Here is a 27529-nt window from a genome sequence, read left to right on the forward strand (position 1 = left end):
GCGTATGGAGTGCGTCGGGCGCCGTCGTCGCCGCAAGACGCCCCTGTTGACCACACACAGACAGACAGAGAGACGGACAATATCCACAGGCACACTCGCACCCTCTTTCTCTGCGCGCATGTCTCCCCCTCCCACCCTCTTCACGTCCGCATGCCCGGGTAACTGCACCATCACAACCCCCTTCCGACTTTCAATGTGTGTCTCCGACTTACGTGCTCTCGCGCTTTCTCTTGCACCGACACACCTCTCCATACCCACACTTGGCAGTCCTTCATGGCTGCTCCCTCTTCCGCCACCACCGCGGTTGCACCAGGAGACCGCTACCTCACCCGTGAGCCCTGCTGCCTACAGTGCTGTCACCGCAGCAGTGGTGCGTTAGTGGCGCCGCTAGCCGGATCACTCGAGCACGGTGCCGCCACTGGCGGAGATGCGGAGCTTGCCTTTCCATCAGCCGCTGCAGCGGACCGCAGCGTAGCGTGGATCGCGGTGAGGCCGTACAGCTACCTCTTCCGCGCACCGGTGAAGGGTCGATGGCTGGGCCGCGGCCTTCTGGAGCTCTTCCTGCAGGAGTTTGCCTTCGTGCCGTTCGACACCACTGCTACCGCCATAACAGCGCCGTTGCCGTTGGCGCAGGAGCTCGCATCCGCCGACACGACCTCCGGCACTTTCCACTCTGCAGTGGTGCCACTCCTTTTACAACGGCGAGAGGCGTCGATGCTGCCGTCAAGCACCGCATCACCGTTGCCCTCGACGCGCATCAGCGGCGGCGCCACACTCGACCGTCGCTTTACCCTCCCCGCGTACATCGAGGAGCTGTGCGACGGCATGCTTTGGCTGCGCGACCGAGAGGCGGAGTGCCGGGCGGTGGGGCGTCGGTACCGAAAGGCGCTCATCGACGCTGTCGCACGCGCGCGACGCAGCCACCTCAGCGCCTGCAGCACGGATGGCGGTGTTCGTGAAAGAGGCAACAGTGGTGCGCTTGAAGCGCAGCCGCATCCGCCGCCGCCGCCGATGGAGGCACCTCCTCAAGCGACTGAGCCAGCAGCCACGCTATGCGGGATACCGAGCAGCGAGACGAGCGCGGCGCCGAGTGAGTGGGCTGCGTGGTGTCGTACAGTTCTGTGGCTGATGGAGTTGCCCTCCGAGGCCGAAGTCGATACGCTGCTGCCGCGCATGCTGCTGGCCGCATCCGTGCCGCCGTCCGGAGACAGCACCGTTGCGCAGGTAACTGATGAAGCAGACACCGCGAGCGCCGCTGCCGTCCATGCTCCTCCTCCGCCACTTCTCTCGCTTCGGCAGAGGGACGTGGTATGTCACCGGGTGTGGCGTCGCGAAGGACGCATGTTTGCGCATGCGCCGCTGGAGATCGTCCGCTGCGACGTTGCCTCCGTTTTGCCTGTCTTGTCTCCTGCGGCGCATTGCAAGGCACCGCTGTCCGCGGCGAAGACGCTTGCCATGATGGTGGTAAGTAAGCCGCCAGGGCTGCCGGTGCACCCCTCCGGGTGCTACCGAAAGAATTCGGTGACGAGCATCCTTGAAGACGTGCTGGGCGGCGGAGGCGACGGCGATGCGCGCCGCCTTTACCGCATCGAGGAGCACTACGCCGGCCCGGCGACGGGCGGTGCGCTCCCGCATCGGCCGTACGCCTCCGTTGTTCACAAGAAGGGCGGCTTTGAGCTCATTCGAGTGTGGCTGCGGCGCACTCCGTGCGCAAGGGACGCTAGCGCAGCCGTCGCTGACGGCTCTTCGCCGGTTTCCGCCTCTGCCGATGAGACTGGCGTGACTGCCGAGGACTGGGCAGTGCTCAAGACACTCTTCATGCGCGAACGCGAGGCGACGGCGCAACGGCCTCAGTCGAGCAGTCTGCAAGAGGATGACGATGCAGATCGCCACGACGCCATCGCCGTCGCAACGGAGACGGGACGGCATGTGAAGCGCCCGCGCGAAGCCAAAGGCGGCGATGAGGATCAATCGTGGGCCGCCAATGCCCACCAGGATACCACCACAAAGGTGATGCGCGCATCGAGCGGCGACGCCGCAGCTGCTGTCCCGCCCTCGTACACGATGAAGGCCTTCGTCGTGCATCGACTCGACGCGGCCACCAGCGGTGTACTGCTCTTTGGGTTGAACAGCCACACGGCGCGGCGCACGGCGGCGGCCATTGCGAATAAGTCTCTCCAGGGCGACGGCGGCGGCGACGACGACGACAAGCCCTCTCATGGCAGTGCCGGTGGGGGAAATGACACGCGTGAAGGCGCTGGCTCGGGGACCCCGCCTCTGCCACTACCGGCGTCGTCGTCGCGCAAGGTCTATTGCGCGCGAGTGCACGGTCGGGTACATCTCGAGAGCCTCGCACGCGAGCAGCATCATTGCATCCTTCACACCCCATCGCCACTGACGCAACGCACGAGCGATGGGCTCGGGGCACCTGACGCTGCTGGTGCGAGCGCTGACGCGAGCAGTGCGACACGACACAGCGCTGCCGTCGAGCTCCTTGTCTGTCGACCTATCGGGTGCTTGGATCACCACAACAGCCTGTACTGGTCACCGGATGCCGCCGTCACAGACTCGTGGCAGCGGCACCAGGCAGACGTCGAACAACAGCAACAGCAGGCAGCCGAGCTGCGCAGCAGCTCGCTCTCGGGCGGGCGAGGCGAGACAGGGCGCACGCCAGAGGCCGTTGCGGCTAAGCACAAACGCATGCGTCAGCTTACGCGAGGTGGCGGGACGGCCTCGGTAGGCGCGTTGGCTGCAGCTCTGCAACCTGTGAGCGGCGCTGGGGCAGCTCAACCGGCGCGAGGGACTTCGACGGCTCTTTCAGATAGCTCCAGGCGTGTGCAGCAGTACTTGGAGACGCTTCGCTCGGCCGAAACGGCGTTACAGGTGATGCACTACGACGCAGCGACCGATCAGACAGTGGTGAAGTGCACCCTAGGTACAGGTCGCACGCATCAGCTACGCGTCCATCTCGCCTCTCTCGGACATCCAATTGTGCACGACAGCAAGTACATCGCCTTGGAGGTGCACATGCGCAACTTGGCCAAAGACGGCAAACACGGCCTGGTAGAGAGCGGCGAGGCGACCGCGGCGACCGGCGTCCCCCGCACACCTCTCGCTTCGGAAGCTTCGCTGACTCGCTTCTACGAAAGCCGTAATGTTGCCGCCAGCTCGGAGGTTGGTGGCAGCGCTGCCGCAGCTGGTGCTGCGATGGGGGGAAGGTGGCAGTCGGAGGTCTTTGCAGAGAGCAGAAATGCGCGCGGCTGCGTATGCCCGGAGGCCATCGATCTGCACGCTTGGCAGTATACGCTCGCTTACGACGACGGCGAGCTTGTTTCAGTGGAAGTGCCGCTGCCCTCGTGGGCGCATTGAAACAGGTGTTGATGATCTGTAGTGGGCCCGTCTTGGTTCGCCGGCAACACGCGGGCGCGTACGCCGCTCGTCAGCGCCTTCTGCCGCTGTCGCTGCGGCTGGTTGCCATGCCGGCTAGCGTAGTGGTCATGGCGTCGAGTAGGAAGGCTCTTCTCACAGCTGCCTACAACCCTTATCACCGTAAGACACATGCGCGTGCACACACACAAAGGAAGGCGAGATACCAATCAAGCGCGATCTCTGCTGCTCCTCTCCTTTTCTCTCTCCCTGATGTTGTGTCGAGCGGCATGCCCCGTGAGCGTGCACCGCCTCTACACTTGTGCTGGGCGCCTCTCGACGATCAGCACATACACGTACACACGTGTGTACGTCTGTGATAATGCTGTGACGAGCTCTCTTGTCTATCCCATGTGCTCACACCTCCCGCCGTCGTCTCTCTCTCTGTTCTCGTGTCGGTCTTTCTGCTGCTGTTGCTGCCGCTGCTGCGCCCCCTTTCACCCGCCACGCCACGCCACTTCACGACACGGTTCGGGGACTCCTGGCGCGCCCGCTCACCTTCGCAACTTCCTACTCATACGTGCATATGCGTGGCCCTGTGCGCTGCGCTTATCTCCCCCCCTCCGCCCATCTCCCTACCGGTGTCTTACTGCTCCTGTGAAAGCATACGTATCCACGCCCCTCTGTGTGTGTGTCTGTGATCGCAATGACGACCGCGCAACTCGCCTGCACGTACGCCGCGCTCATCCTCAGCGCGTCCGGCAAGACCGATGCCGACTCCATCTGCGCCGTGACGAAGGCCGCTGGTGTCGAGGTGAGCCACGGCATGGCCGCCGCCTTTGCCAACGCCCTCGCCTCCGTCAACGTGAACGAGGTGCTCGGCAGCATCCGCTTTAGCGGTGCGGCCGCTGGTGGCGCTGCTGCCCCCGCTGCCGCTGCCGCCGCGAGTGGCGCGGCCCCGGCTGCGGCGGCCGCGAAGGAGGAGCCAGAGGAGGATGCAGACGACGACATGGGCTTTGGTCTGTTCGACTAAGCTCTTCGGATCGCAGCGAGAGAGTGTACGCACGTGCGTGCGGGTGTGTCGCGGGCTTCGCCCTTTACTTTTAGTTTGTGTGCATCGCTTCTTCATTTTTTAATGGCCCGCTTCGAACGAAAGCGAAACAAGACGAGATGGCGTCACGACGAGAGACAGACGGACGGACAGAGAGAAGGACCGCGGAGGGAAGGCACAGATGTAGCCGCACCTCGAATCGCCATTCCTTTCGAGCCTTCATCTCGCGCTCTCTCGCCTATCATGAGCGGCGTCAATGCACTTGCCGCCTATTTGTCAGTGCCGTGCCTGACGTCTGTGTGTGTGTGTGTACCACACTCGTCTTCCGTGTGCTCGACAGCGGGTGAGGTTGGGTAAGGGCCCGATTTGGTAGTATCAGGCAATGTCCACGTTGCTCGGCAACGTAGGGCCGAGATAGGATATGGTAGAAACGGCATGTTGCTTGAAGGAGGTGCTCTCCGCCCTCCCCTGCCCCCGCTTCCAGTCCCGACTCCGCTCAGTCACTGCACCGCAACTCTCGCATCATTGACGCAAACATCTCACTTCCCTCGGTCTCGGTCTCTTTTCTTGCTAACGCACTTCTGCGTGGCGCATCACGCACGCATTCATCTTCGCACGCGTGGCCGCGTGTGTATTTGTGTGTTCGCGCGTCGCCCCCCCCCTCCGCCCATCTCCCTACCGGTGTCTTACTGCTCCTGTGAAAGCATACGTATCCACGCCCCTCTGTGTGTGTGTCTGTGATCGCAATGACGACCGCGCAACTCGCCTGCACGTACGCCGCGCTCATCCTCAGCGCGTCCGGCAAGACCGATGCCGACTCCATCTGCGCCGTGACGAAGGCCGCTGGTGTCGAGGTGAGCCACGGCATGGCCGCCGCCTTTGCCAACGCCCTCGCCTCCGTCAACGTGAACGAGGTGCTCGGCAGCATCCGCTTTAGCGGTGCGGCCGCTGGTGGCGCTGCTGCCCCCGCTGCCGCGGCCGCCGCGAGTGGCGCGGCCCCGGCTGCGGCGGCCGCGAAGGAGGAGCCAGAGGAGGATGCAGACGACGACATGGGCTTTGGTCTGTTCGACTAAGCTCTTCGGATCGCAGCGAGAGAGTGTACGCACGTGCGTGCGTGCGGGTGTGCACAGGCGCACGCGTAAGTTTAGCGGGGGTTCTCGCTACCGCCACTCGCTTGCTGTCCACATCCCCCCTCCGCTCTCTCCGCCGAACGCATCGCGCGGCCGACAGGCGTGCGCTCGATGCCGCTTTCCTTTCTTATTTGCCTCTACGGATGATTTACAATCTCACGCCGTCAACGGAACGTGAAGGGCCCTACGCCATCGCTGTACGCGTGCGTGTCGCCGGCGCCTTCGAGAGCAGAAATGGAGGCAGACCAGGGCAGCCGCAGCAGCAGCAGCAGGCTGCACGGCAACGACGCGTGTGCCTCTCCGTCTCTGTGTCTCTCTGGCTAGCGCATAGACGGACAGACTCATGCATACGTGCACTCGTCTGCCTCTGCCTCGGTCAGTGCCGACAGTGTGCTTGCACGGTTGCGTGCACCAGGCCCACCCACTCACCCCTCCCACCCGTATCAACACTGCTTGGCACTTCTCTCAACTCCCGTCCACGCACGCACCACCATCACCCCTTCCTCATTTCCTTCTTGGTAATGCCCAGCGCGCAGAGATACCATAGTAGGTGCACATCAGCTCCACTTCACCGCACCTCTACAGGCGCAAGGAGGGAGAACACCAATTTCTCGCGAGGGGCTTCGCTGAGTACACATAACAGCGCTGACGCTTTCCTTGCCACCGCATCTCGTCTTAGCGATGGAGGCGGGAATAGAGGCCACAGCAACGCCGGCGGCCTTGACACAGCCGCCGGCGGCACCCCGCCCAGGCAGGAATACTCGCCGCATACTCGTCTTGTACCTAGGGGGAACCATTGGCATGAAGAAGAACGCCGCAGGCGCGCTGGAGCCCGTCGCCGGATACCTGACGGAGCAGATGCGCGAGATGCGAGAGCTGCGGGAGAGCTCCGAAATCGCGCCATTCGACATCATAGAGTACGCCGAGCTCCTCGACAGCAGCGACATGAACGCCGCCGACTACTGCCGCATCGCCGCGGATGTGCAGGTGCACTACGACGAGTACGACGGTTTTCTCATCGCGCACGGCACGGACACGATGCACTACACGGCGAGCGCACTTTCTTTCCTGCTGTGCAACCTTGGCAAGCCGGTGATCGTGACAGGGGCGATGGTGGCGCTGGCGGAGCCGTACAACGATGCCCGCCGCAACGTGGTGATCGGGATGATGATCGCATCCAACCCCAAGATTTGTGAGGTGTGTATCTTCTTCAACGACAGCCTGTTTCGCGGCAACCGGTGCAACAAGGTCTACCATACGTACGGCGCCTTCCGCTCCCTCAACTACCCGGCGCTTGGCGTTGTGGGGGCTACCGATTTCGTGCTGAAGGACGAGCATCTGCTCCCGCAACCAATGGGTGCCTTGAAAATTATGTCGGACATGCGTGGACGCGTGGGCTGCTACCCGATCGACCCCGAGGCCGACGTGGACACCTTCGTCGCATTGCTGGAGCAGAAGCGGCCAAGGTCGTCTCCCTGCGCCTTCTCCGTCACGGCAGCACCCTCGACGGACGACAGCGACGGCGCGCAGAAACCCCTGCTGGATGCTGTGCTGCTGTCTCTCAACGGTGTTGGTAGCGTGCAGGGCGTCGTAGCGCAGCAGCTGCGGCGAATCGTCGCTGTTGCGCACAAGCACAATATCGTTGTCTGTGCTGTGGCTCGTGATATCAGCGGCACGCTGAACCCGTCCGAGGTCCAGCGCCTGCACGCCATCTCGCCCGAGATCGTGTACCTGAACGACATGTGCGCCTCCGCTGCGGAGGTGAAGCTCATGTACCTGTTCGGCAAAGGGCTCAGTCCTGCAAAGGTAGCCGCCGCCATGACGCAGAATCTGCGAGGCGAAATCACCCCGCTACTCGAAGTGCATGCGAAGCTGTGAAGACTGGCTTAGCAGAAGGCGGGGACGGGGCGACGGAGGAGGAGAGTCACGAGACTGGGGGTGGACTCCGCAGCCACCTCTGCGCCTCTCGCCCGTTGAGCTGCAGCCGCGCACGGGCAGACGGTGAGAAGACGAAGGAGCTATATGCATATTTGTGCTTGCTTTTCAGAGAGTAGAGAGAGGGTGGCATCGGCGATCTGCACATGTGTCTTGCAGCGCCGATGACGAGCTGTCGCTGATACACACATACACACAGACACACTGCGCACCTGCCCTCACTCGTCCCTCTACCTCTACCTCTCCCTGGCGCTCTTGTGAATGCTAGACATCGAGCAACCGAAGCAGCACACACAAGCATGGTGCACGCAGGTGTGCACGTCGATGTGTAGGGAGGCCTCTCAGCGGTATTCTTTTTGGCCGAGCGGCATGCGAAGCACCGCTGAGCTCTCTTCCCCTTTCTCTATCTCTGTCGTGTTTCTTGTCTGCTGAATCACCTCACCACACCCTTCCAGCAACCACCGCAAACCATCATCGCGTGGCGACGCGCTGCCAATCCTTCAACCTTCACACACAAAAAAAAAAACATCGCCCACCCTCCACTCTCGGCTCCCTACCTCCGTCAACGCGACGGCAGCTGGTGCAGCCACGCATACCCACACGCGCACACACGTACCCGAGCCTCTCTTTGCCAGCTCCTCGTTTCTTCTTCGCGCACCGGTACGCTGCAGCAGCACTACCGCGCAGTCTTCCAGCGATCATGACGCACGAGTTTCGCTCACTGTTTCTCCCTCTCGCAGCGGAGGAGCAGGCCGTCTTCGCGGACTTCTTCCCGACTCTCATGGCCTCGAGCACCTCGATCCAGGACGGCGCGGCAGGCGAGCACTCATTGCAGCCGACGGTCTCAGCAGCACTCGACACATCTAGCTCCGCCTGGGCTACCTCCCCCCACTCCTCCGGGGAGTGTGGCAACCTACCCGAGGTTGGGCGCGGAACCGCAACGGACGCGCAGGCTCGGTGCGGCGCACCCTTACGCTCTCTTGTGTTCGCCATCGGCAGCGGCAGAGCCGACGCGGTCATCGTTGTCCTGCGCAGGGGCGACGTCGTCCTCTACGGACTCGACCGACTGCACACGCCACCTTACGAAAAGTGCCGCATCCGGCCCCTCCCCACAACGCAACAGCTCATGGCGGCGCGCGAGAACGCCCGCAGGTACAGTAATGCTGACGGGGCGGCTAGTGACGGGAGCCGGGCGGATGTCAGCGGCAGCGGGGTTCTCGCCGGGTCTTGCAGGGTCGGTAACGGCGGGGCAGAGGCGACCTGTGCAGCGCTGCTGCCGTTGCACATCGCCTACTGCTGCCGTATTCCCCTCTCCGCCTCCTTCAGCTCCGCCACGCCACCGGCCGGCGGACCGCGCCGCGGCGGCGGCGGTGGCTCACGAGACGAAAAGGACGAAGACGTCGTGTACCTCCGCGGCATCGTGGGCAGCAGCGACGGTCGTGTCAGCCTCTTCTCTGACACGTCCTACACGCTAAGCTTCGCGGCGCACGACATCCCAGTCGCGCAGGTGGACGCGGTTCTACTGCCGCCTTGCACACTGGATGGGTGCGTATCAGCGAATGCCAGCCCCACGTCAACGCGTGGCGTCCGCAGCATGGGAGCGGGCGTCAACACATACGCGGCACCTTCTGGTGAGCTGGCGTCCCCTACGTCACCGCAGCGGCAAGAGCGCTTGGCGCGCGCCACGCAGCGCCTTGGCCTTGTCACCAGCGGCAACGACGGCGTGGTGCTCCTCTGGCGGCGCCTGGGAGACTCGATGAGCCCCATCGTGGTGGTCCGTCCCTCCACCTTCTCCAGTCGCGCCGCCTACGCTGTGCACCACCCCTCCGCCCTCTCGGCGCTGTTGTCGTCGCGGGCGCCGCCATCCCAGCGCGAGGCCGCCGTCGATGCCGAGCTGTCGTGCCCGCCGTCGTGTCTGCTTCACGCAGCGACCTCCACCAGCCATACTCTGCGTGTTCGCCAGCTCTCCTCAATCTCGCCAAAGCCCACACACAAGTCTCTCTCCTCGACCGCACGTCGCGAGTCGGTGGAAGAGGCAGCCCCCACCTCCATGAGCACCGCACTGCCGGGCTCGTGGTCGGCGACCGTGACCGCGATCGCCGCGCACGACAGCGTCACCCTCGTTGCCATGGGCGCGTCCCTGCTCTCCCTCGTCAAACTCAACCCACGCTCTGTTGCGCGTGTGTGGAAGGCAGCGGAGAGCATCACGCAGCTCGTGCTGGTTGACTCCGTGGCGCTGGCCGTGTGTGCTCGCAGCGGCACCGTTCACGTGCTCACTATCGACCCTAGCACCGGGCAGGTCGTGCGCCAGCGCGTCTACTACAGCTACAAAAACCGCGCCATCCACCACACCAGCCTGCATGTGGCGTCGCTCCTCATGACGCTCGTTGACGTCTGCGGGTCAACGGAGCTTGTCCAGCTGCCAGCAGATGTGCTGCTGCCGTGCGGCGTGCGACCGCTCCGTGGAGAATACGCAAGCGGCGACGCAGCACACGTGAACCTGCTTGCCTCGATGGCCGCTCTTCGGGCGAAGGTATGCATTGAGGTCATCAAGGACGGCAGCGGCGGTGGTGCCAGTGGGAGTGTTACAGCTAACGAGGCGGAGGTGATTGGAGGCTCCACCTCCATGTGCGAGGCGAACGCCGCATTCGATCAGCTCAATGAACGGCTGCTGCTCGCGCGCTACGCGGTGCCGGAGGAGTGCGACGACTTCATGGGCGCCAACGTGCACGTCTTCTGACGGTGGAGCGTATGAGGCGTACTCGTGGAACCGGGGAGGCGAAGTGGACGCGTGCCCTGGCACGAATGCAGCATGGCCTCTGCGCTCACACAAAAGCACTGGCATTTAGCTGTACCCTGTCCTCATCCTCCTCCTTATTACCCACTCCCGGCAAGTTGCCTCACCGCCGCCCATCGTCCAGCCCGTCGCCGTGCCCGCGTCTTCCTTTACAAGCTTATGCTGTTTGCCTTGCACTGCAGTGCACTGCACACATACAGACACACACACACACACACGCAGGCCCCACATCCCTGCCGCCGCCGCCGCCACCGCTGCTGCTGCTGCTGATGCCGGGAGCTTCAAAAGGAACAGCACACGTGAGCGCCACTTGGAGCAGCGCCGACACACATACACACGCAGGCTTCAGCACCTCGTCGCTCCTCCCGCCTCCCCATGCCGCTCACTTGTCGTTGTATCTGCATCCCTCTCTCCTTTTCACCGTTCGTCGCTGCGGGTTGGGCACACGGTGCACTGTCAGGCACGCTCACACGTGTCCCCCCCCCACCACCACCACCACCTTCTCTTCTCTTCTTCGGCCCTCGCCGCATGCGCACACGCACTGCGCGCGTGTAGGGGAGCATTCTCATACCTAACAGCCGCCGCCGCCCCCATCACCACCACCACCTTCTTCTCCGTCGTGCTCCACCCGCTTCAACGGCGACAGAACAGCGAAGGCGAAGACGAGAAAGATGTTGCGGCGTAGCTTTTTCGTATTGGCCCCGAGCATCCCGCGGAGCGTCTGGGACCCGGCGCACTACAACGAGAACTGGGTGGACAGCTACAGCACCAGCATTGCCGACCGCCGACACTGGCCAGCGAAGAAGTGGTCCATCGGCCTCGAACCCCGCACCCCTCGTGATTGGCTGCGCTTCTCTTACCGAAACCTTGCCTACGCCTACAACGGCGCGCTGCGTGCCTGTGCGACGTTTCCGGAGATGCTCGTCTACTACAAGGAGATGAAGCAGCGCGGGGTCAAGGTGGACGTGGACACGCTGAACGCGCTGCTCTCACGCGCGGCACGGTACGAGCACATCCAAGTCGATGATGTGTTTCTTCTCTTCGACGAACTCACCGCCCTCGGTGCCCGTCCGGATATTGCGTCCGTGGAGACGCTGCACACGGTACTCGAGCACGCGGCGCATCAGCCGCCGGAGTGGCGTGAGACGCGCCGTCGTCAGCTGGTGGAGCTGTACCAGTATCTTGCGTTGGAGGAGATCGAGCGCCTCGCCCCGCATCGCGTCGATGCGTTGTTGTCTGCGCAGATCGCGCGTCTGCGAGGAAACCTCAAGCAACTCAACGCGAGCCTCAGCCCATCCGTGTACCGGCGCTACTTCGCGGTCATCGACCTCGGTGAGACACTGATCCAGGAGGTCCACAACTTTTTGTGGGAGTACGTCGGCGCCGATCACGCCGCGATGGATGTTCCGTCGCTGCAGCTTCGCATCCCCTTCGTGGCCTCCGTGATGAAGCGGCCGCTGGCGACGGCAGACCCTGCCCAGGTGAAGGCGACCGACTTTGAGGACACGGAGGTGTGTAGCGTGCTACTGGCCGCGGTGGAGCGCTGCGTCGACGGAGACTTTCACGACAGACGGCCTGTGTCTGAGCGGCGCATGTATCTCGCCTTGCTGACCATGCTCACCTCCAGTGGCGTCCTGTACTCAGCCGATCTCATGGCGCAGATGATGGATGTTGTGAAGTACTCGCGCGACGATGGAGGACGTGACCGCGATGCGCAGCGGCTGCTGCGGTACGCCCTGCGCGGGTCCTCAGCAGCCGACGACGCCGCTTACCGCGAGCTGTGGCGGGCTGTGGCGCCTCCCGTGGATGCACGGGTGGTGGGACGGTACCTGGCAAGCAGGGACCCGTGGTCACCGGTGCATATCTGTTATGACCGCAGTTTTCAATTTCGAGCCTTCCCGGAGCTGCAGCAGATCACCCAAAGCCAAAGCAGCGGCAGCAGCACCGACTCCCCAGCGGCAGCGGCGTCGACGGCTGCCGGGGCAGGCAGCTCCTCTACCGCTGCGGCGGCCGCCGAACCAGAAAAAGCGTTAGAAGGCGTGAGCGCCGGCCTCCCCCCCAGCACCGTAGCCGCCAAGACGGCGGAGGCGCTGCAGCAGCGCTGGGACGATGTGCGCAAATTGATCGACATAACAGGCGTTCTCAAGCTGGGCGCGGGTCTGAAAAGTGCAAGAGCCGGCTCCGCCGCGCCAACGCAGGAGGCGGCGCAGCAGGCGATGGAGGTCTTCACCGGCGCGGCGGCGTTCCTACGCGGGGTGGCCACAGGCTGCCGCTACGGTGAGTTGGCGGACGCGCTAGCAATTCAAGCAGTAGGAGATGGGCAACAGCAGCAGCACCACGCGCCACGTGCGACGTCGTTCGGAGGCGCAGCAGCCACAGCAGGTGCCGCGCGTAGCAGCAGCAGCAATGCGAGCACAGAACTGTACGCCGGCGGCCTCGACTTTGATGTCTGGCATCGACTCCTGCAGTGCGTGCAGCAGCTGCGTCAGGACATGGAGCAGTTCATGGCTCAGCAGTACGAGGCGCATGGTCTGCAGGTGGAGCCGGAGTTCGAGTGCTGGGAAGCTATGCTCGTGGTGCTGCGCTGCATCTTGGACTTCTGCCTTGTGCACACGCAGCAATACGGCCGTACGGCAGGCGGTGGCATGGCAGAGAATCTCTTCCAGGAGTCTGCACAGCTGCGCGCGCAGTTGGTGGAGGAAAGCCGCACCCGCTTCAATGGCCGCATGCGCATCTTGTGGCTGCAGGAGGTTTAGGCTGCCGGTCTGTAAAACCACTGTTGCTGTGGTGACGACATTGGGCCCATTCACGTGCTTGCCAGGGCCACCAGCAGCGCGCGCGCACTCCACCGCCATTCTTAGGCTCCGTTTTGTGTGTCTGTCCGTCTCTGTGTGTGTGTATGTTGATAACGTGCAATGGCGATGATCATGATCTTGAGTGTGCTTAATCTCTCTCTCTGTACGTGTGTGCGTGCGCGCGCACGCAGGGCGCATATCCGCCGCCCTTGCGGAATCCTTCACCGCGCTGCACGACACTTTTTGAGGAAGCTCGATTCTGCCACTCCTTGCTCTATCCCTACTGCCTCCCCCTCCCTCACCCGTGCATAAAGCCGTGCCGAAAAGAATACGGAGGGAGAGGGGCTGCGGGGAGAAGCGCTGACAGCGATGCGTGTGTGCGCAGACGCTCACCCATCCCTATGCGTCTCTAGAATGCACTCGTGACCCTCTTTATCCCCTCTCGCATCCTCTGACTCTTTCCATCCGCCTCCGTACTCGTACGGCCCGCACAGTGAGCTTGTGTGTTGAGGCACCCCCTACCTCACCGCCATATCTCCTAGCGCACGCGCAATGAACTCTGCCCCGCGTGCGCCGATGCGGACGTTGGCCGCCAAAGGTGTCGCTGGGCCGCCGCCACCGTCGACGCAGGAGCCGATGCCCGGTGGAATGCCTGGGATGCCGTTTTCTCCTTTGGGCGCCAATGCCCCGGACATGACGCAGCTGATGCAGTACCTTCCCACCATCATGAAGGTGGCGAGTCAGATTCCTGGCATCCTTGTCGGGTTCCTTGTGACGATGGTGTACATGCTCGTGGTGGTGTGCCGCAGAGGCTTCACGGAGACCGTGTCGCCGGTCGCCGGCTTCCACATCTTTGTATTGTTCCTGCTTCGCGAGCTGATCGAGCCCTGGCGCCAAGGTCAGGCGCGCGCGCAGGCGGCACGCGCTCGCGAGGTGCAGCGGCGCTCCTTTACAACGGACATCGCCATGCAGTATCGTGAGAAGCTTGACTGATTGGTCGAGAGGAGGGTGTGCGTGTGCTTGTCTGGGCTGTGTGCTCGTGAGTCCGTTGTGAGTCTGTTGTGTGTCTGTGTGCGCACAAGGGGGTGCGATGTGAGCAAGACGCACGAAGCGTCTATGCGACTGATTGGCCCCCCACACCACCCCACTTCACCGAAGGTGCGGCAGCCTCCACGCGGACGGCACCTTCTTCCGCATAAGACACGACTACCGAAAGCGCCGGCATCACCTCATGAATTGGAGGCTGGCGAATGTGTGCGCTGTGGTGTGGTGTGGGGTGGGTTGGTGCTGCTCCTTGTGCACCCCTTCCCGCAAACCCGACCGCGGCGCTCACCATCCCTAGCTCATACGCGCCGCAGGAGCGCATGTCTTTCGAGGCACGCTTCGCTTTTCTCGCTCGCCCCCGTCTTTCCTCTGTCTTTGCACTGTCGCATGCAATTTTGGGAGGCCACCGACACCGGCGGGGGGGGGTCAGTGCCGCAGCGCGCATGGGTGTGCCCACGAAACGCCTAACCATCACCCACATGGCGCTTACCTTCGCCTCCCTCGTTCTCCTCTCGCGCAGCTGGGTTGGGCGAGAGCGACTCTGCCCCGCACTAAGAAACAAGCGTGCGTTGGCTTTGTCCTGGCGGTGCCACGGGAGCTGGTGTTCACTCTATCCCCGGGGTGGTGCTTGGATGTGCTTCTCCCTCGCCTTTTCCGGTCGTGGTCCAAACACCCATCATGACTCGTAATCGCGTTTCCTCTCTCACCTCCCTTGTCTTCTTGCGAACGTGCTCTGCCGTCGTGTATTGTGCGAGGGAAGGGAAGGAGGAGGGCCTCCGCTGCTTCTGTCGGGCGGCTTCCGGCCGTGGCACACGGGTGCATATGTGCGCGTGCAGCTTAGCGCATCTCTTCTCGTTCTCGCTCTCGTGTGCTGGATCGGATGCCAACTCGGTGTTCTACCTTGTCTGCGAATTCAAGTCTGCCCCCTCCCCCCTGACCAGCCTACCACCCACCACAACCCCCTCTCATCAAGGCCGCCACCGGGTGAGACATGGCGGATAAGGAAAGGCTGGGCCCTGCATTTTCGTAGACGTCATCAAGAGGAATCAAAAGCGGCGCCGTAAGCGCGGAGTCCCCAAGTCCGTGGCCCCCCCATCGCCGCCGCCGCCTCTCGCTATCGATGCCCCACACGCTTGATGGCATCGCCCATGCCAGGTGAAACAGTGGAGACGAGTCCCCCTCCCCCTCCGCTCAATAACGGGCTCGACTCTTCACCCCTCCCCCCACCCTCCTCCCCTCTCCCCCAACCCTGCGGAGAGCCGAAAGTCTTCGCCCCCAGAGGCTTTCACTTAGCCACCGTCAACTGCCTCCCTACGCACTCCACGTCACTCTCCACTGCGTTCCCGCGCACGGACCTCATCCCGTGCACGAACACCCCTCTGCAGCGCCGCTGCTCTCGTGAGCGCCGCTTCTCGTGTCTTTGGTCACTCTTCTCTGTCGTGCGCGTTCAGCCCGTCGAGAGCGCCCGCTCGCACGCACACATACAGTTACGGACCCATTCGCCCCTCCCTCCCCCTCTCCACGTCCCTCCCCAACGAAGCAGCATGAACGTGTACACGTCAGACGGGCTGCTGGTGAGCAGGGGTGCCGACAGCGGCGGTCTCTCGACGGAACAGGGCCAACAGCTCATCTCCATCTATCGACTCTTCCTTCAGCTGCACCACGCCGGCACCGGCGCCATGCGCATCAAGGACATGATCAAGCCGGAGACGACAGACGCGGTTAGCGAACACGGCAGCGGAGGAGCCGGTGGAGACAAGAACGTCGACCGCCGAGGTGGCGGCGCTGGTCGTGGCGGATCTGGCGCAGTAAACGCCACCTGGAGCGCCATAATGCCGTCCATGCCGGAGAACACGGCGTACACGAGCAGCATCGCCGTCGTCTCCACCGGTACCCCTTACCCGATGTTCCTCCTCTCGTCCAACGCCATCCCAGAGACCCATCGACTGCGTGGGTTCGCCTCTGCAGTGGCGCCACAGCAGCAGCACCATGCAGCAGCGGCTGGCACGGCGACCACCGCCTCCACAAAGAACAATAACCGTAGCGCCAATGGATGTGAGGAGATCGCGCTGCGGTGGAGTCTGCTCACAAAGCAGCCCCCGTCCTGCCCCACAGCGGCGGCGGCGGCGGGCTCTGCTGTCGGTGCTGCTACCGGGGCTTCCGCAGGCACACCGGCCTCCATGACCGCAACGGTTAACGCCACCAAGGCCACCGTGATGACCGCAGAAACAGCCGCGGATGTGCCCGTGGACCGGACGGGCTTTCCTGGGGCGCGTAATTTCTCGATGTCCAGCACAAAGTCTGCTGGCCACCTGCCTGGTGCGTCGCAAAGGGATCGCATGGCTGGCGAGTGGAGCAACGCTGGCAATGTGGCGCCCGCGGCAACCTCGCCGGCGCGCACCGCAGCTCTCGCACCGTGCGCGTACCCGTCTGGGTGGACCGCGGCGGAGCTGCAGGTACACACGACGAAGCAGATGATGGTGTGCACCGCCACCGAGCTGTCCCTCGACTTGGACGGAGGCGCCGAGGACGGTAACGCACCGCTGCTGTTCTGCTGCTCAACGCTGCCCATCTCGGGCTAGCCACCGAGCAGCAGGAGCGCGTATGCGTGTGCGTACGCCTCAGCGTATAAGTCACCGAGACCGGGCGCATGCCCAAGCATGAGCGCGCTCCCACGCCCTTCCCCCCACTGAGCGCTCGTGGGACCGCTATGGCGCGTCTTGCCGCTGCTGTTGCGTTGCAAGAAGTGCGTCGCCGCTGTCTTGCGTCTCTGTCTGTCTCTCTCCCTCACATCTCGCCACCCGTGCGTGCCTGTGTGTGCGCATGCGCGTGTCGGCGTTGGAGTCTTGTGTAGTGCCTCGGGATGCGTGCTATCCCTTTGCCCCCCCCCACCCTCTCCGCCCTCCCGTCTGTGTGCCATGGCGTTGTTCTTATTCTTCATGCTTGACTGTGCGGGTCATTGTATCCCCACCCCCCCTCCCAAAAAAAAAGAAAAGAAGAAGAGCTTCAGCAAGAGGCGCGCATCAACCGCCAGCACTCCGGAGCGCGTCAGCGCCTCGCCGATATTGTTTCAGTGGGCCCCTTTCTTTCCCATTCACGGCCACGCTGCGGTGTGCCGGTTCGCACTGTAGAGTTCTCCTCAGGAACCTGGACTGTACCGGGGGCACGAAAAGAGCGATCCGTGTTCGAAAGAGGGAACACACGCGCGCACCCGCACTTATGAGGTCCCGTCCTCTCTCACTCTCTCTGCCTGCATCTGCCTCTCTCTTCCCCTTCTTCTGTGACTCCCAAACGCACGTGCACGTGCATCCTCATGCACAACATGCGCGCACGGAACGTATGACGCATGCGTCCTTCACAAGTCTTGTTTCAACGCCTTGTGTGTGTGTGTGTGTGTGTGTTAGTAACACCTTCCTTCTCTCTCGCGCACGCAGCCACACCAGCTTGCACATCACCCGCCAAACCCCCCTCCCCTCCCCTCCCCTCTGTGCCCTCCTTCTTTTGTTGTTGTTCGCTCTGCTGCATCGTCCGCCTGCCCTCACACGCGCCGAGAAGCACAGCGCCAACGCACGTAAGAGAACCGTTGTGGCCGCAGCGGAGTCGCGAGCGCGCACAAGGGCGTGCCCACGCGCCAGCAGCGGCGGGAGGAAGACGCAGATGAAGACAGAAACAGCGTAGAAATTTCAACTGCGATTAAGCAAGCACGTACACGCAAGGCCTCCCTCTCTGAGGCCATCGCACCCTCCATCCCGCGCCGACAGCGCCACCCGCCCTCTACTCTTTCTTCTCGCTCTCTTACCTCAGCGCACGAGCAGACAGGCACACGCACCTGCCTCCTCGATAGAGGTCCTCCGTGTTGGAGGCTCTTTACACACGCACACAAGCGCCCATACGCACACGTGTATGTACATAACCTTTGTTGTCTACTATTCTTTGCGTGCAGCTTTCTCTGCGTGTTTGCCTCGTGGCGTGTGCGTGCGTCTGCGTGTGCGTCTGTGAAGGGGACTCGCACCGCCATTACCGTCATCACCGTTACCACCTTTTCGTTGCATCCTCCTCCCTCATCCCCTCCCACCCCCCATCTACACCCCTTCCTTTGCGTGTGTGTGTGTGTGTGTGTGATCCTCGTGTTGTTGGACGCTCGTCACTCCCTCTCTCCGTTCTCGAGGCTCCGACTCATCGGGTTTCACAACTCCGCCCGCCCGCTGTCGCTTTACGTCGCCCTCGATCCCATCAACTAGGGTAACAGCGGTAGCGAAACGACGTCGCGAAGAGGTGAAGCGCACGGCCAGAACGTCTTCTCGAGGAAGGAGTGAAGGAGCACAACAAGCGCTGCCCCCCCCCCTCCGCCCCGTTGGCGCTTCAGGAGGCAGACACAGACACAGTGGCAGAGGCGGGTATCACAAGAAACACGGAAAGGTGCAAGCGGTAAGGAAGGCGAGAGGGAGCGTTAGCGTCGGCGGCATCGGCGGCAAAGAGAGGGCGCGCCAGCGAGATCTTCAAGCATACGGTTGGAGAGGCAACGTGCGAGTGCGCTGTGCATCGCCCTCACTTCGTCGCAAGCGCAAGACGGAAGAAGCGAAACGGAAAGAACAACGCAATCGCGAAAGCCCTGAGCGGTAGACACCTCGCTCCAAGCTTCGTCTTCCTCGTTGTCGCTTGACTCCTGCGTGCGTGCGTTTGTGTGTGTGTGTGTGTGTGTGTGTGTGTGTCTGTGGGCGGGGGCGTCTGTGTGCCTCTGTGCTCCTCTTCGCCCCCCCCTCCCCCATTCTCCTGTTATCGGCTACTGCCGCTTTTCTCAGTTTTACTTGGGGTCTGTGTGTCTGCCTGTGTGTAAGCGTGTGTGTGTGTGCGTGTGCGTGTCTGCCTGTCTGTAAAGGACGCCAAACGTACTGTTGGCGTCTCCCTCCACTCATCGAGCACCCCACCACCCCACCCCACACCACACCACACCACACCATACACCACCACCCCTGTCCCATCCCATCCCATCCCGCCCTCTTCTGCGCATCGTTCTCGCCTGCACACGGTTCCTCTTTTTCATCTATTATTCGTCCGTTTCTTCGTCTTCATAGTTGCCGTTGTTGTTTCGACCTCATCGCGGACGGCCTACTCCGTCCCACTCTCGCGTGTTCGTGTGCACAGACCCCTTGTCTTCCGTTGTGATTTTGTTTTCTGTGGCTCCTCTTCCCCATCTGTCCTCCCATTCGAGTTGTTCTGCTGTGCGTGTGTGGCTTTGGGGGCGGGGGAGGGAGGCGGGCGTGGTTTTACGGGGGAAGGGTATCTTGTGTTGTCCTTGACTGTTGTGGGTGCTCACCTTTGGTGTGGCCACGTGTCCTCGCACGAAGGCTCGTTTCTCCGCGTCTGTGTCTGCCGGCAGTGGCGCTCGCACTCCTACCACCAACTCCTACGACCCCCCATCCAACCTCGCCATAGACACACACACATATATATATTCCTTTTCAGCGTTTCTTTCTTTTCTTGGAGCCCTCCTCTTCCCCATCCCATCTTTTTTTTTTTGGTTGCCTCCGCGTCGGGATCGCCTTGCACCTCTGTGCCCCCTCCCTCCCGACCTCCATCTCACCACCACCACCGCCACCACCTCTCGCGTCTTCGGAATCGTCGTCGTCATCGTGCCTTTGCGAAGACATCTCCGGTGGGGCTGCCCTCCTTTCTTTACTTTCTCTGTGTGTGTACCAGCGCCTGCGTGTGTGCCAGCGCCGTGTTCGCTTGCACTCGTTTTCGTTGTTTTGTGCGTTGCCCCCGCACCCTCCCCCCCCCTCCCTGACGCACGAGCTTGAGGTCTGCGGAAAGGTCGGAACACGCATCGAGGAGGAGACTTTGTATTGTAGCGCTTCTACTCTTTCTGTTCGTCTTGGCCTTCCTTCGCTTCACGGCGCCACACCACCTCCTCGTGTGCTCGATCCTCGTGTATCTTTTGCCTCACGTGGAAATCTCTGTCGCGCTCGCCATGGATCCGTCGTCGGCGACAGCCGTCGCCAGTAACGCTACGGCTTTGGCTGGTGCTGGTGTTGCTGGACATGAAGCGACCCAACACGCACCAGGCAGCACCACTGAAGGCTCCGGCTCCGGCTCCGGCTTAGGCGCCACCCCGCGCACGAGCGACAGCCCCGCTGAGGACCCGGCGTTCTCGATCGATGTTACTAGTGGCAGCACCTCCAACCCGGCACCCATGCAACGTGCCTCGGCGTCTCGCACTAAGGGTGGGCGTCTCAGAGAGAACTCAGGAAATGCTCCCAGGGTCGCCGCGGCGGCGCCAGCAGGGGCGAGCGAGCCTAGCAGCGATGCCAGCTCACCGACAGAAGGGAAGAGCTTCGCTGAGCGTATCGAGAACCTTTCCGCTGTCGAGGACCGCTATCGTTTTCACCTCGAGTGCCTTGCTGAGGATGAGCTGGAGGATCTATGCGACATCATGATATCACGTGAGGACGAACTCCTGCAAGATGGCTTTCGTGGCATCGACGCCGAGAAAGAGGGCGAGGAGCGGGGCTTACTTCCCGGTGAAGGCGAGAGCGACGCAGTCTCTGACCCTTTCCACGAAGACGAGGATGCTGAGGCGCGGCTGCAGCGCAGAAACGCTGTTGCAGCAGCAGCAAGCCGGACTAGCGACGGCGATGGCATCGCTGTCGCAGCGGAGCCGGACGAGGAGTTCGAGAGCTTCCGCGACGCCGCACCGTACGACGCGGCGACGCGGATCGAGCGGCTGGCACAACCGGGGGCGTACACGAGGAGTGGCTCTTCGTGGCTCACGACCAACACCCTGCACGCTCTTGACATGTCGAGCGTCTCAGTCGTGCAGCTCACATCCGAGTTTTACTCACCAGCGCACACAGGAGACGAAACGGACCACTGCGACACAAGTACGGGAGGGAAAGACGAGGACGCTTCCGTCCACATGGATGAGGAGGCCATCGCTGCTGCACGCAGCGCAAGGGCAGCGCGTGCCTTGCGCCTCCGCCATGAGAAGGCGCGAGTCGAACAGGAGCGTGCTGCGCAGGCCCAGAAGATGTCCACTGCCCTGCTGCTTTCTACTGCACCAGTGCCCGCAGATGATCAAGAAGAGGAGGAGCAGCTCGATGCTTACGCCCTCTACGGCCCGAGGCGTGCCGTTGGCCGCCCCGCCTCCATGGACCTTGGATCTGCGGAGGATGGACGGGCAACGAGTGCTGAGACGGATGCTGATGACGAGCAGCTATCGCCGTCGTTCGGGTTCGGCCCGAGGCGTGCCGTTGGCCGTCCCGCCTCCATGGACCTTGGATCTGCGGAGGATGGACGGGCAACGAGTGCTGAGACGGATGCTGATGACGAGCAGCTATCGCCGTCGTTCGGGTTCGGCCCGAGGCGTGCCGCTGGTCGCCCTTCAGAAGCCGGCGAGGCCGCCGATGAAGATGGGGACGAGGGCAGCGACGGCGAGGCGCCTTTCGCGGGAGGCGCGAGCAACGGCTCAAGGCGCACCGCCGTTCGTACACGCGATACTCGCACCCTCACGGCAAGTTACGCTGATAGCGTGGCCAAGGAGGTGCAACTGAGTCCATGGGCTCCTCATCGCTCGAAGCGTATTGAGGGATGTGTACCGAGTGACGGCGGAGCGCCGGAAACATTACAGAAAACAGCGATGATGTCAGCTGCAAAGGGCAGCAGCGATCCAGATAACGGCACTGACCCGTGCGATTTTCGCAAACGCGCTTCAGCTTGCTCACATGAGCGACAGATAAGCGATCGTGACGCACTGATGGACGGCAGCGCGCGCACGTCGTCGCGGCTGCGCTCCTCCGGCAACATATTCACGATCAAACGCATGGAGTCGGAGAGAAGCACTGCGGTGGAGAAGTCAGGGGCAGATGCGGCACAGACAGACGATGTGTACGCCACTGGGTTCTGCAGAGTGCTTTCCCGCTCTCAGAGCGACTATGCAGTGCTGAACAAGCGACGCTCCTGCCTGAGCATGCGCTCTGACCTCGCCATCCGTGCGGAAGCGATTCGGCGGCTCGCTACAACGCCTGAGGTGTACACGGACGACGCTTCCGTCCACATGGATGAGGAGGCCATCGCTGCTGCACGCAGCGCAAGGGCAGCGCGTGCCTTGCGCCTCCGCCATGAGAAGGCGCGAGTCGAACAGGAGCGTGCTGCGCAGGCCCAGATGATGTCCACTGCCCTGCTGCTTTCTACTGCACCAGTGCCCGCAGATGATCAAGAAGAGGAGGAGCAGCTCGATGCTTACGCCCTCTACGGCCCGAGGCGTGCCGTTGGCCGCCCCGCCTCCATGGACCTTGGATCTGCGGAGGATGGACGGGCAACGAGTGCTGCGACGGATGCCGATGACGAGCAGCTATCGCCGTCGTTCGGGTTCGGCCCGAGGCGTGCCGTTGGCCGCCCCGCCTCCATGGACCATGGATCTGCGGAGGATGGACGGGCAACGAGTGCTGCGACGGATGCTGATGACGAGCAGCTATCGCCGTCGTTCGGGTTCGGCCCGAGGCGTGCCGTTGGCCGCCCCGCCTCCATGGACCTTGGATCTGCGGAGGATGGACGGGCAACGAGTGCTGAGACGGATGCTGATGACGAGCAGCTATCGCCGTCGTTCGGGTTCGGCCCGAGGCGTGCCGTTGGCCGTCCCGCCTCCATGGACCTTGGATCTGCGGAGGATGGACGGGCAACGAGTGCTGAGACGGATGCTGATGACGAGCAGCTATCGCCGTCGTTCGGGTTCGGCCCGAGGCGTGCCGTTGGCCGCCCCGCCTCCATGGACCTTGGATCTGCGGAGGATGGACGGGCAACGAGTGCTGAGACGGATGCTGATGACGAGCAGCTATCGCCGTCGTTCGGGTTCGGCCCGAGGCGTGCCGTTGGCCGTCCCGCCTCCATGGACCTTGGATCTGCGGAGGATGGACGGGCAACGAGTGCTGAGACGGATGCTGATGACGAGCAGCTATCGCCGTCGTTCGGGTTCGGCCCGAGGCGTGCCGTTGGCCGCCCCGCCTCCATGGACCTTGGATCTGCGGAGGATGGACGGGCAACGAGTGCTGAGACGGATGCTGATGACGAGCAGCTATCGCCGTCGTTCGGGTTCGGCCCGAGGCGTGCCGTTGGCCGTCCCGCCTCCATGGACCTTGGATCTGCGGAGGATGGACGGGCAACGAGTGCTGAGACGGATGCTGATGACGAGCAGCTATCGCCGTCGTTCGGGTTCGGCCCGAGGCGTGCCGTTGGCCGTCCCGCCTCCATGGACCTTGGATCTGCAGAGGATGGACGGGCAACGAGTGCTGCGACGGATGCTGATGACGAGCAGCTATCGCCGTCGTTCGGGTTCGGCCCGAGGCGTGCCGTTGGCCGCCCCGCCTCCATGGACCTTGGATCTGCGGAGGATGGACGGGCAACGAGTGCTGAGACGGATGCTGATGACGAGCAGCTATCGCCGTCGTTCGGGTTCGGCCCGAGGCGTGCCGTTGGCCGCCCCGCCTCCATGGACCTTGGATCTGCGGAGGATGGACGGGCAACGAGTGCTGAGACGGATGCTGATGACGAGCAGCTATCGCCGTCGTTCGGGTTCGGCCCGAGGCGTGCCGTTGGCCGCCCCGCCTCCATGGACCTTGGATCTGCGGAGGATGGACGGGCAACGAGTGCTGAGACGGATGCTGATGACGAGCAGCTATCGCCGTCGTTCGGGTTCGGCCCAAGGCGTGCCGCTGGTCGCCCTTCAGAAGCCGGCGAGGCCGCCGATGAAGATGGGGACGAGGGCAGCGACGGCGAGGAGCTCCTGGAGCCGTTGATGGGCCGCCGAATCGAACTCTACAAGGCGGGGCATACTGGCCCCAAGCGTGACCATGGTGAGGATGTCAATGACAGGCTGGAACTCCAGCTAAGGCGCGGACCACAGCTCGAAACGGGCGGTACCGCCAGAGTGAGTGGTGGATCCGGGTGCAGGGGCGAGCCGAAGAGAGGTGTCAGCGCCTCCGAGGATAACGAGGAGGGACCTCTCCTGCTAGGGGTGCGGCAGAACGGCGGTCCCCCGACTAGCAGACCTCCATTGAGGGCCGTGCCGGTGGCGGCTGCAGATAGACAGGAACCAAGCAACCGCGATTCGGACTCCGATGTTCCGCTAACTATGGGGTTCATCTACGGTAGCGCCCGGCATGCAACAGGCGATCCGACGTACACGAAGGCCCCTGAGAAGACTGAATCCGCCCATGCGGCTTCAGAAGACTACAGCTCCGATGGCTCACCGTTGGAAGTGCGCTTGGTGCGTTACGCTCCTCGACGTAAAACGGCGCACCGCCCCCCAGCGACACCGTCCGCTCAAGAGGAAGTCCCTGGCAGGGCAGACACCGACACCGATGCCCTCAGTGAGGAAGAGCCTCTCGCGGCGCTTGTGCTGCAGAAGAGCCGCGTCGAGCGAAGGGCGCATCCTCGAGCAGCTTCATCGCAAGAGGCTCGTGAGCAGCACTCGGCTGTCTCAACGGACGAGGAAGAGGAGGAAGAAGATACACCGCTTAGTCAGGGTCGTCCATTGCTGCGCTCTGCCGGTCCTCTTCCCAAAACGTATCATCCTTCCGCCGAGGAGCATGGCAACGCGACCTTTTCCGATGATGAGGAGGATAATGAGCACATGATACCAACCTGCAGCAACCATCGTCCTGCGCGTGTGTGCGGTCATACCCACGAACTCCTCCTCCAGAAGGACGAGGCGGAACGATCACACTCTAGCGAGGTCGATGATGAGGACACGAATCCGTTGCGCGCGGAGATTCAGGCGCCTCGTAAGCGTCAACACGGCCCGACCAAACAGGAAGAGAGCCTTGAAGCCGACGAGGCGCGGTCCTCCGCCCCCTCCACGCGGTCGTCGACCTCTTCACCCCTCACGACCACATACCATCGCACCCGGCACAACCGAGCACACCGAACTCCGCCCAGCCCCTGCATCTCTGTCAAATACGAAGGACCAGCATCAAGCACGCCGAAACAGCAGCCCATCGGCCATCACCCCATCCGACAGTTGACACGCCGCGTCGGCCCAGCGCCTGTCGCCACCGCTGCCGAGTCCACTGCAACAGTGACCCGAATCCGACCAAGCGAGCAATCCTTGGGACACCGAGAGCTCAATTCCGCACACACACTAGCCGACACCGTCGACGACAGCCTTTCAGCGGCCACAACCGCTGCCGAGCACACACACACCACCATCCTCCGACAGCACCTGCGCCGTGAACGAAACTATCACCACAAACTACACGCGGAATCTCACCATCTCAATCATGTTCCTATGCGCTTCATGGGCACGCCCGTCGACGAGGCGGAGCGGGCGCTGGAGAGCGCTCTGCAGCAAGCCGGCGATGCGAAGGAGTCCGCCGACCGCGACACCGTGCTGGAGCGGTCGATGGGCACGCCCGTCGACGAGACGCAGCGGGCGCTGGAGAGCGCTCTGCAGCAAGCCGGCGATGCGAAGGAGCCCGCCAGCCGCGACGCCGTGCTGGAGCGGTCGATGGGCACGCCCGTCGACGAGGCGGAGCGGGCGCTGGAGAGCGCTCTGCAGCAAGCCGGCGATGCGAAGGAGCCCGCCAGCCGCGACGCCGTGCTGGAGCGGTCGATGGGCACGCCCGTCGACGAGGCGGAGCGGGCGCTGGAGAGCGCTCTGCAGCAAGCCGGCGATGCGAAGGAGCCCGCCGACCGCGACGCCGTGCTGGAGCGGTCGATGGGCACGCCCGTCGACGAGGCGGAGCGGGCGCTGGAGAGCGCTCTGCAGCAAGCCGGCGATGCGAAGGAGCCCGCCAGCCGCGACGCCGTGCTGGAGCGGTCGATGGGCACGCCCGTCGACGAGGCGGAGCGGGCGCTGGAGAGCGCTCTGCAGCAAGCCGGCGATGCGAAGGAGCCCGCCGACCGCGACGCCGTGCTGGAGCGGTCGATGGGCACGCCCGTCGACGAGACGCAGCGGGCGCTGGAGAGCGCTCTGCAGCAAGCCGGCGATGCGAAGGAGCCCGCCGACCGCGACGCCGTGCTGGAGCGGTCGATGGGCACGCCCGTCGACGAGGCGGAGCGGGCGCTGGAGAGCGCTCTGCAGCAAGCCGGCGATGCGAAGGAGCCCGCCGACCGCGACGCCGTGCTGGAGCGGTCGATGGGCACGCCCGTCGACGAGGCGCAGCGGGCGCTGGAGAGCGCTCTGCAGCAAGCCGGCGATGCGAAGGAGCCCGCCGACCGCGACGCCGTGCTGGAGCGGTCGATGGGCACGCCCGTCGACGAGGCGGAGCGGGCGCTGGAGAGCGCTCTGCAGCAAGCCGGCGATGCGAAGGAGCCCGCCGACCGCGACGCCGTGCTGGAGCGGTCGATGGGCACGCCCGTCGACGAGGCGGAGCGGGCGCTGGAGAGCGCTCTGCAGCAAGCCGGCGATGCGAAGGAGCCCGCCGACCGCGACACCGTGCTGGAGCGGTCGATGGGCACGCCCGTGGACGAGGCGGAGCGGGCGCTGGAGAGCGCTCTGCAGCAAGCCGGCGATGCGAAGGAGTCCGCCGACCGCGACGCCGTGCTGGAGCGGTCGATGGGCACGCCCGTCGACGAGGCGGAGCGGGTGCTGGAGAGCGCTCTGCAGCAAGCCGGCGATGCGAAGGAGCCCGCCGACCGCGACACCGTGCTGGAGCGGTCGATGGGCACGCCCGTCGACGAGGCGGAGCGGGCGCTGGAGAGCGCTCTGCAGCAAGCCGGCGATGCGAAGGAGCCCGCCAGCCGCGACACCGTGCTGGAGCGGTCGATGGGCACGCCCGTCGACGAGGCGGAGCGGGCGCTGGAGAGCGCTCTGCAGCAAGCCGGCGATGCGAAGGAGCCCGCCAGCCGCGACGCCGTGCTGGAGCGGTCGATGGGCACGCCCGTGGACGAGACGCAGCGGGCGCTGGAGAGCGCTCTGCAGCAAGCCGGCGATGCGAAGGAGCCCGCCGACCGCGACGCCGTGCTGGAGCGGTCGATGGGCACGCCCGTGGACGAGGCGGAGCGGGCGCTGGAGAGCGCTCTGCAGCAAGCCGGCGATGCGAAGGAGCCCGCCGACCGCGACACCGTGCTGGAGCGGTCGATGGGCACGCCCGTCGACGAGACGCAGCGGGCGCTGGAGAGCGCTCTGCAGCAAGCCGGCGATGCGAAGGAGCCCGCCGACCGCGACACCGTGCTGGAGCGGTCGATGGGCACGCCCGTCGACGAGGCGGAGCGGGCGCTGGAGAGCGCTCTGCAGCAAGCCGGCGATGCGAAGGAGCCCGCCAGCCGCGACGCCGTGCTGGAGCGGTCGATGGGCACGCCCGTGGACGAGACGCAGCGGGCGCTGGAGAGCGCTCTGCAGCAAGCCGGCGATGCGAAGGAGCCCGCCAGCCGCGACGCCGTGCTGGAGCGGTCGATGGGCACGCCCGTCGACGAG

At 63.8% G+C, this 27529-nt stretch overlaps 8 protein-coding genes, 7 non-coding genes and 1 pseudogene across 16 annotated transcripts in view; all 16 read left to right on the forward strand.

Moving 5' to 3' along the window:
* Positions 1–1818: 1818 nt before the first annotated feature.
* Positions 1819–3369, forward strand: LINJ_15_0410 (conserved hypothetical protein; the record flags this gene model as incomplete). Its single annotated transcript, XM_001464342.1, has 1 exon — positions 1819–3369. One exon carries the CDS (start codon positions 1819–1821, stop codon positions 3367–3369), a length of 1551 nt encoding a protein of 516 aa, XP_001464379.1.
* A 703-nt stretch (positions 3370–4072) lies between these two features.
* LINJ_15_0420 (putative 60S acidic ribosomal protein) lies at positions 4073–4399 on the forward strand (the record flags this gene model as incomplete). Its single annotated transcript, XM_001464343.1, has 1 exon — positions 4073–4399. One exon carries the CDS (start codon positions 4073–4075, stop codon positions 4397–4399), a length of 327 nt encoding a protein of 108 aa, XP_001464380.1.
* A 764-nt stretch (positions 4400–5163) lies between these two features.
* Positions 5164–5490, forward strand: LINJ_15_0430 (putative 60S acidic ribosomal protein; the record flags this gene model as incomplete). Its single annotated transcript, XM_001464344.1, has 1 exon — positions 5164–5490. One exon carries the CDS (start codon positions 5164–5166, stop codon positions 5488–5490), a length of 327 nt encoding a protein of 108 aa, XP_001464381.1.
* Positions 5491–6228: 738 nt separating this feature from the next.
* On the forward strand, positions 6229–7425 carry LINJ_15_0440 (cytoplasmic l-asparaginase i-like protein; the record flags this gene model as incomplete). The annotated part of the gene is made up of 1 exon (XM_001464345.1): positions 6229–7425. One exon carries the CDS (start codon positions 6229–6231, stop codon positions 7423–7425), a length of 1197 nt encoding a protein of 398 aa, XP_001464382.1.
* Positions 7426–8182: 757 nt separating this feature from the next.
* Positions 8183–10222, forward strand: LINJ_15_0450 (conserved hypothetical protein; the record flags this gene model as incomplete). The annotated part of the gene is made up of 1 exon (XM_001464346.1): positions 8183–10222. One exon carries the CDS (start codon positions 8183–8185, stop codon positions 10220–10222), a length of 2040 nt encoding a protein of 679 aa, XP_001464383.1.
* A 728-nt stretch (positions 10223–10950) lies between these two features.
* On the forward strand, positions 10951–13035 carry LINJ_15_0460 (conserved hypothetical protein; the record flags this gene model as incomplete). Its single annotated transcript, XM_001464347.1, has 1 exon — positions 10951–13035. One exon carries the CDS (start codon positions 10951–10953, stop codon positions 13033–13035), a length of 2085 nt encoding a protein of 694 aa, XP_001464384.1.
* A 591-nt stretch (positions 13036–13626) lies between these two features.
* On the forward strand, positions 13627–14067 carry LINJ_15_0470 (conserved hypothetical protein; the record flags this gene model as incomplete). Its single annotated transcript, XM_001464348.1, has 1 exon — positions 13627–14067. One exon carries the CDS (start codon positions 13627–13629, stop codon positions 14065–14067), a length of 441 nt encoding a protein of 146 aa, XP_001464385.1.
* Positions 14068–15662: 1595 nt separating this feature from the next.
* LINJ_15_0480 (conserved hypothetical protein) lies at positions 15663–16700 on the forward strand (the record flags this gene model as incomplete). The annotated part of the gene is made up of 1 exon (XM_001464349.1): positions 15663–16700. One exon carries the CDS (start codon positions 15663–15665, stop codon positions 16698–16700), a length of 1038 nt encoding a protein of 345 aa, XP_001464386.1.
* Positions 16701–22254: 5554 nt separating this feature from the next.
* On the forward strand, positions 22255–22398 carry LINJ_15_snoRNA1. The gene has a single exon (XR_001203150.1). It is a non-coding gene (small nucleolar RNA).
* LINJ_15_snoRNA2 lies at positions 22398–22500 on the forward strand. Its single transcript, XR_001203151.1, has one exon. It is a non-coding gene (small nucleolar RNA).
* A 17-nt stretch (positions 22501–22517) lies between these two features.
* Positions 22518–22620, forward strand: LINJ_15_snoRNA3. Its single transcript, XR_001203152.1, has one exon. It is a non-coding gene (small nucleolar RNA).
* A 17-nt stretch (positions 22621–22637) lies between these two features.
* Positions 22638–22740, forward strand: LINJ_15_snoRNA4. Its single transcript, XR_001203153.1, has one exon. It is a non-coding gene (small nucleolar RNA).
* Positions 22741–23477: 737 nt separating this feature from the next.
* Positions 23478–23580, forward strand: LINJ_15_snoRNA5. Its single transcript, XR_001203154.1, has one exon. It is a non-coding gene (small nucleolar RNA).
* A 17-nt stretch (positions 23581–23597) lies between these two features.
* Positions 23598–23696, forward strand: LINJ_15_snoRNA6. Its single transcript, XR_001203155.1, has one exon. It is a non-coding gene (small nucleolar RNA).
* Positions 23697–23717: 21 nt separating this feature from the next.
* Positions 23718–23815, forward strand: LINJ_15_snoRNA7. Its single transcript, XR_001203156.1, has one exon. It is a non-coding gene (small nucleolar RNA).
* Positions 23816–24745: 930 nt separating this feature from the next.
* Positions 24746–27529, forward strand: part of LINJ_15_0490 — a pseudogene marked incomplete at its 3' end in the record, with an annotated part of 10066 nt that continues 7282 nt past the window's right edge. The window contains exon 1 of the mRNA in view: positions 24746–27529. This exon is cut by the window's right edge and continues 7282 nt beyond it. Coding sequence covers positions 24746–27529 — 2784 coding nt within the window.

The sequence above is a fragment of the Leishmania infantum genome, chromosome 15 (genome assembly GCF_000002875.2).
Source record: "Leishmania infantum JPCM5 genome chromosome 15".
Classification (NCBI taxonomy): Eukaryota; Euglenozoa; class Kinetoplastea; order Trypanosomatida; family Trypanosomatidae; genus Leishmania; species Leishmania infantum.